We start from the raw sequence: 7,370 nt of genomic DNA on the forward strand, positions 1-7,370 counted from the left end.
GGCTGAAGGTGGAATGACACCCTGCCTTTGTTTTGTGGGGGCTTTGGGGTCTTTTGAAGTGACACCTGGAGGCTGCAAGGTCATCAGGGTGAAGACCCCCGCAACCCCCAAGTGTCTGTCCCATGTAGTTGCCCACGCTCAGCCTGGCAAACCCACCAGGCTGTAGTCTTAAGAAGTGGGTCTCTGCCTCTTGCCAACTCCTGTGGGCGAGCAGACCCCGAGAAGCTTCTCCAGGCTGCCATAGTTTTCCTAGTTTAACTTTTCACATATATTTCCGTTGTTATTTTTGGCCAGAAGACTGTTTACGCTTCCGTTATAAACGGAAGGCACAACAGAAGCGTGAATATTTTCCTGTTTCCCAAGCACCAGAGCAAGTCACACAGAACCAGACGGAAGGAGGGTCTGGAGGTTTCAGATATTTGTGCGAATCCTTCCTTACAGTTCTAGTGAAAACCACCTTTTTCTCCACCTCTGTGTGGGTACCTGTTCCCGGGCTGTGCATGTGATTTCTCATGTATTCAAAAATCTTTCGGGACTTCCCTGGCGGTCCAGTGGTTAAGACTCTGCGCTTCCACTGCAGGGGGCACCGGTTTGATCCCTAGTCAGGAAACTGAGATCCCGCAAGCCGTGCGGTATGGCCCAAAGAAGAAAAAAATCTTTCTTACGATGAAATTTCAGGCTTACAGAAAAGCTCAGAGCGCTGCCCTCTGTGTGTGGGGAATCCAGCAACTTCCTACCCTACCTGCTCATGGACTATGGGGTGTCTCTCCCAGCTGGCCCCATAAACTTGGCTCAGTGTAAATCCTGTTCTTTGAGTTTTAGCACACACAGCAGTGACAGGTCATATGTGTGTAGATATTATGTAGTCATCATAAAAACATGATGACTGTTTTTATTTTATTTTTTTACTAAATTTTTTTCAATGTTATGTTTTTATTGATCAGTCTGTGCCCAATTAAAAAATAAACAACCAAAAAATAAACAACCAAAAAATACCCTTATCTAAAACTACTTAGAGACAGGCAGATGCAGGAGGTGCATAGGGCAAGGTATGTGGAAAACAGTGAGGAAGCCTGCATTCCCTCTCGGAGCTCGCCGTTCTCTGTTTTTAATATCCTTGTCACCAGACGCTGGCCAGGCTCTGGCCCTCCCCGGGGTCCCCCACTGTTGTGATTCCACCAGCTGACGGGTTTTTTCCCTTTTTGTGCTTCACATCAGTCAAGCTGCTCAAGCGTGGTGTCTTCTGCCCGGTGTCCGCGTCTGTGCTGTCGCCGGCTGCTGCGTGTGGCTGTGGCTCGTTCTCTTGTCTTGCTGTGTAGTATTCCATTTAGATGTTCAACCACAGATTTATTCACTCTTGGCTGTGTCATGTGTCACTTTACCAGTCTTCTCCTGAGCGGCATGGGGGGCATTTCCCATTTTTCCCAACATTGCCGTGTGCGAGACAGTTCTAGACATGCATCAGTGGGTGCAAAGTTAGGGAATATCCACAAGGTTGCCTTCACCTCTTAAACGAGTTGCAAAATCTGGGGTCCCCAAGACCATGTTCAGGTTTGATAGTTCACGAGAGGGACTCAGAACTCACTGGAAGCTGTTATACTCACAGTTACAATTTATTACAGCCAAAGGACACAAATTAAAATCAGCAAAGGGAAAAGGTGATGGGGCAGCATCCAGGAGCGTTCCAAGCACAGAGATTCCTATTGTCCCTGTCCCTTCCCGTGGAGTCATATGGACAGTGCTTGCTTCTCCTAGAACTAGTATGTGACAACATGCATGGTGTACTGCCAACCAGGGATGCTTCCCAAGCCTCCATGTCCAGTGTTTTTACTGGGGCTCCTACACACAGATACAGATGATTGCCACATGGCTAACCTCCATCTCCAGTCCCTGCAGAAATTGAGCCGATACCAAGTAGCCCAAGACCTCCACCCTAAATCACACTGTTGACATACATACCCAGTATGGCCCAAGCCCTGAGATAAACAAAGACATTTCCAAGGGCTTCAGCCTCCCAGGATCTGGGAGCAAAGGCCAGACCTCTCTGTGGTCAAGTTTAATTCTTCACCCTTTGATGGGTCTAAGGAGTGTTATTTTTTTTATTTTTTATTTTTTGCGGTACGCGGGCCTCTCACTGTTGCGGCCCCTCCCGTTGCGGAGCACAGGCTCCGGAAGCGCAGACCCAGCGGCCATGGCTCACGGGCCCAGCCGCTCCGCGGCATTTGGGATCTTCCCGGACCAGGGCTCGAACCCGTGTCGCCTGCATCGGCAGGCGGACTCTCAACCACTGCGCCACCAGGGAAGCCCGTGTTACATTTTTTGACGTGGCTCTCTGGAAAGGCTGCGTTGTGTTGCTCCTTCTGGACCTAATATGCTCCATTTTCCCAGAACTGATAAGAAAGAATGAAGAGATACCCCCACTTCCCATCAGCAGGTCCTTTCACCATCCACACCCAAGCGGGCAGGCAGAGGCTGAGAAAGAGAGGGAAAGGGCACCTGGGATTTGAATTTGAGTCTTCAGATCCCAAAGCCTTGCCCTTGGGTCCTAGGCTCCCCTGAGGAGGACAGGGGGTGGCAGGGAGCTGTGACGGGCCCTGGATAGGAAGAAACCCCAGGGCACAGTGTCCCTGGAGGAGGCCCAGGCTGCGAGGTGGGAGGTGCCAGGTTGACCCTGGGCCTTGCCCAGGCTTCTCCCAGACAGAGGGGCCTGTGTCTGTCCTTTGAGCTCACACAGGGCCTTTGTTCTTGGGGAGGCAGATGCCACACTCACCTTTTCTGGGCCAGCCTGGTAGATGACCGGGAGCCTCACCAGGCTCACAGTCCCCTTGGATCTGATCCTTCTGTGGAAAACCGTCAGGGATGTACCAAGACAGGGCCCCGGGGATATGGTCTGAGCACTGCTCACAGCAGCTAAAAGGGGAACGATCGCGAACACCCTGAAATTCGTGGCATACCTGGGCTCGTAGATGTGTCACTCCAGTCACATGGCCATCTTCTCCCTGTATGTCTTCACACCGTCTACCTTCTGTGTGTATCTCTGTATCTGAATTTCCCATTTTTATAAGGACCCCAGTCAAACTGCTTAGGACCCACCCTAATGACCTCATTAAAGATCCTATTTTCTAAATAAGGTCACATTCTGAGGTACCAGAGTGTCAAGATGCCAAAGTATCTTTTTGGGGAGGATACAGTTTAACCCAAAACAATGTGTGTGATTTCATGGCAACTGATCATGACATAAACCTCTGAGAGACTTATTAGCCCATTTTATAGATGAGGAAAGTCATTCCTTTGTTCAGTTTATGAGTTTGTGCCGAGCTCTGTGTGCTGGGCGTAGGGAGCCAGTGTGAGTGAACGGACCTGGTATCCGTCTGGCAGAGCTCATGGGAGATAATCAGGGAGCCGGGGAGGTAGGACAGCAGAATGAGGCTTTGACGGAAGCCCAGGTGCTGTGGGGACCCCCAAAGGTACCTGACAGCCTGGGGAGGTCAGGAGACTCCTCTGCTGCCACCCACCCACCCCCCGCCCCGTCCCAGAAGGCCTCTTAGCTGATAACTCAGGGGGAGGAGGGGAGGAAGGAAGGGTATTTCAGTAGAGGCCCAGCATGTGCAAAGGTCCAGAGGTAGGAATGGGGGATGGGTAAGTCTGGAGCAGTGCCAACAGCCAGAGTGGGTAGGAGGCGGAGGAGAGAGACTAGCACTGATGTTGTGAGCGGGGCTGTGTCGGACAGGGTTTCCAGCACCAAGCTGAGGAGCTCGGGATGACAGGGAGCCCCGCAGAGGGTGGGGAGGGGGCGTTGGAAGGAGGCTGGACACCCCCCGACTTCCCAATGACCCCCGTGACCCCTCGGCTTCTCTCTGCCGCCCAGTGAAGCACCCATCCGCGGAGCCTTCGCGGTTCCTCTCGGTGCCGGCCAAGACGCCAGACAAGATGGGCTTTGACGAGGTAGGCTGGGCCTTCCCTCAGGGGTGGGGCCGGGGGCCGACCTGGAGGGTCCAACCAAAGCTCTGGGCCACAGGTCTTCATGATCAACCTGAAGCGGCGGCAGGACCGACGGGAACGTATGCTGCGCGCGCTGCAGGAGCAGGAGATCGAGTGCCGGCTGGTGGAGGCTGTGGACGGCAAGTGAGTCCCACCCCGGTGGGGGAGGGGCGGCTCCACGTGTGGGTATGTGGACCTGGTGGGTGGCGGCTGTGGAGCGGATGTGAGTCTGACCCTGCGCGGGGTGCTGGCAGGTCTGCGCACATAGTGTAGACCACGCCCTGGCAGCCCACATTGGGTCCAAGAGGGGTGTGCGGGTTGGGGGGCGGGGTGGCAAGGGGGAATGTCGCTAATGGTGGAATTGCGGGCAGAGAGAGTCATCCACTGACCCCCTCCTGTCCCCCCTTGCAGAGCCATGAACACTAGCCAGGTAGAGGCACTGGGCATCCAGATGCTGCCCGGCTACCGGGATCCTTACCACGGGCGGCCCCTCACCAAGGGCGAACTGGGCTGCTTCCTCAGCCACTATAACATCTGGAAAGAGGTGGGTCCCACAGCGGGGCAGGCCCCTCCTCAGTCTTCTTTACAGCTCAAGGAGGGAATCACCTGCATCCCAGACGGTCTTCTCTCTTCAGTGAATGTGTCACCTGAACCCTGGGTGGGTGAGCTGCTGTCCTTCTCCTGTGCAGACGTGGAGCCTGAGTCCGGGGAGGGTTAAGCCTGACTCTAGAAACAGGTAGGGTCTGAGGCCCAGGACCTCCAGGAGAAACCTCTTCATGTGCACCCACTGTCAAATACCTAGAGCCTGGGCACTGTGCTCATAGCTTACTAGTAGGAGTAATAGCCATGGCGACGATAACTAATGCAGACCCCACACGTTGGTACCCCGTTAGCCCCAGAGGCTCATCACACACCCTTGGAAGGGAAGGTTATGATGGGCGAGGATGCCAGGCACGGACTGGAACCTGGGACCAGCAGGCGTGAGGCCAGATGGGGCATTTGGTGTTTGAGGCGACAGGTGCTCAGCCAGGTTGCCCTCCTTTTCTGATATTCATCATGGAGGGCATGGGGCAGGGATTGCGGTGTCCAGGTAGCTGTAGAGCCAGAGGGGATCCAGGTTCAAGTCCAGCCCTGCCTCGGAGAGGGGTGATCTCTGTGAGCAAGGAAGGCATTTCCCAATCTGAGCCTCAGTTTCCCCAGATGATGGAGTCACAACTTCAGGGGCAGTTGTGAAGATTCGCTAGTTCATTCATTCTGGGAACATTTGTCAAGGACCTACTGTGTGCCCAGCCTGATGCTGGTGCTGGGGACATGACAGCCACCAAGATAGACCCAGCCCCCTTGAGGGCGCTCACAGCCCTGGGAGGTGGGGAGACTGATGAGAATCCACAAAGAAATGAATGACAATGAAATAAGTGAGAGGCATCTACAGGAGAGGCCCAGGGTTATGAATTATCCTCAACTGGCAGCTTTGGGTGATAGGGAGGACCTCTTGAGTAGGTGACAGGTGAGCTAAGGCCAGAAGGGTGAGAGGGAACCTACCTGCTGCTGTGTGGGGGAAGGGTGCTCTGTGTCAAAGGCACAGCGTAGGCCCAGGCCCTGGGTTGGGAAGGAGCAGCCAGGCTGAGGTGAGGCTGTGGAATCTGCTGCCAAGTTGTGAGGAGGAAGTTTTGGCCAGGAGGTAGATCCAAATTGATGGTGGTGGGCTTCCCTGGTGGTGCAGTGGTTGAGAGTCCACCTGCCGATGCAGGGGACACGGGTTCGTGCCCCGGTCCGGGAAGATCCCACATGCCGCGGAGCGGCTGGGCCCGTGAGCCATGGCCGCTGAGCCTGCGCGTCCGGAGCCTGTGCTCCGCAACAGGAGAGGCCACAACAGTGAGAGGCCCACGTACCAAAAAAAAAAAAAAAAAAACAACAGTTGGTGATGGTGGTGTGTGTGTGTGTGGGAGTAGTTTGCTTTTCTCCTGATGCCCCAGAGCTTTTAAGCAGGACTGGCTTCGGGGTCAGGCCTGGCCTTGATCTCTCCAAGATCTCAGCAGGGCCTCCTCTCTCAGGTTGTGGACCGCAGGCTGCAGAAGTCACTCGTGTTCGAGGACGACCTGCGCTTCGAGATCTTCTTCAAGAGGCGTCTAATGAACCTTATGCAGGATGTGGAGCGGGAGGGGCTGGACTGGGACCTCATGTGAGTGGAGCCTGGGCGGGGCCAGAGCTCAAAGGTGTGGCCTAGAGCCTCTAGGTCGGAGGGCCTTTGCAGGTTAATATGTTGGGCCAACTTTTGGGAGCTTGGCGGGAGAACTTGTTCTTGACCCAGAAGTCTAGGGACCTGGTGGAAGCCTGCCAGCTCGTCCAGGGTTTGGAGACTTGACTGGAGCCTGTGGGGTAGAGAATAAGGCTAAGAATTGACCCGGAAGACTGGGGACGTGGCTAAAGAACTTGGCATGTGGCCTGCGGTGGGTTTGATCCGAGCCTGGGGGCTTGGCTGAGTGGGCTATGCCCACGGGAACCTGGGTCTCAGAGCAGTGCTAGGTAGAGTATGGCCAGCATATTTCTGGAACTGTCCCTTGGAGTCTCATGTAGGTGGGTTGGTTCATCCTTGCCACCCCACCCCTGCCCCTAGCGCCACGTGCGGGGCCCTGATCTGGGTTCTGGGCCTCAGACTCAGGACCGTGCTGTTGATAGGAGCAGTAGCTTCTCCCCTTCACTCCTGCCCACCTGCCTCACAGCCCTCTGAACCCAGAGCAGCTCCCCTCTCAGCTCCGTTCTCCTTCCTGTGGCACAGCCTCCCCAGCTCCAAATCCTCCCTGGCGCCCTCAGAAAAAGCCCACTCCCCTCCCTGTGGCCCCAGACCGCTGTGGGCCTGCTCTCACCCCAGTCCAGTCACGCCAGCCTCCTCATCGCTCCCCACCCCCCCAGGGCCTGACAGGGGCTCCGTGGATCTCTGCGTTAGCATTCTTGTGTGCGCAGGCGGGAGGAAGGTGACTGGGCCCCCGTTCTGCACCCCAGCTACGTGGGCCGGAAGCGGATGCAGGTGGAGCACCCCGAAAAGGCTGTGCCCCGCGTGAGGAACCTGGTGGAGGCTGACTACTCGTACTGGACGCTGGCCTACGTGATCTCCCTGCAAGGCGCCCGCAAGCTGCTGGCTGCCCGGCCACTCTCCAAGATGCTGCCCGTGGACGAGTTCTTGCCAGTCATGTTCGACAAGCACCCAGTGTGAGAGGGGGTGGCGGTGGGCAGGCGGGCTGGGGTCTCGCTGTGGAGCTGGCCTGGGTGGGGGCGTGAGGCTCATGGGTCCCAGGGAGGTGGCTTTTCCTCTGCCTGCTTCTTCCTCCATCTGGTCCCTCGCCGCCGCCCTCCCCCCACCCCTGCCACCCACTTCTGTCTCCATTCGC

The 7,370-nt window shown here is 55.9% G+C and overlaps 1 protein-coding gene across 3 annotated transcripts in view; it reads left to right on the forward strand.

Moving 5' to 3' along the window:
• COLGALT1 (collagen beta(1-O)galactosyltransferase 1) overlaps positions 1 to 7,370 on the forward strand; it is a 21,994-nt gene that overhangs the window by 11,909 nt on the left and 2,715 nt on the right. For all 3 annotated transcript variants that reach the window (XM_024767330.1, XM_024767331.1, XM_024767332.1), the window contains exons 7-11: positions 3,869 to 3,945; positions 4,019 to 4,125; positions 4,393 to 4,525; positions 6,036 to 6,163; positions 6,985 to 7,191. In XM_024767330.1, the coding sequence (XP_024623098.1) occupies positions 3,869 to 3,945; positions 4,019 to 4,125; positions 4,393 to 4,525; positions 6,036 to 6,163; positions 6,985 to 7,191 (652 nt within the window). The remainder of the gene's footprint in view (positions 1 to 3,868; positions 3,946 to 4,018; positions 4,126 to 4,392; positions 4,526 to 6,035; positions 6,164 to 6,984; positions 7,192 to 7,370) is intronic.

The sequence above is a fragment of the Neophocaena asiaeorientalis genome, unplaced genomic scaffold (assembly GCF_003031525.2).
Source record: "Neophocaena asiaeorientalis asiaeorientalis breed wild unplaced genomic scaffold, Neophocaena_asiaeorientalis_V1.1 scaffold87, whole genome shotgun sequence".
In the NCBI taxonomy this organism is placed as follows: domain Eukaryota; kingdom Metazoa; phylum Chordata; class Mammalia; order Artiodactyla; family Phocoenidae; genus Neophocaena; species Neophocaena asiaeorientalis.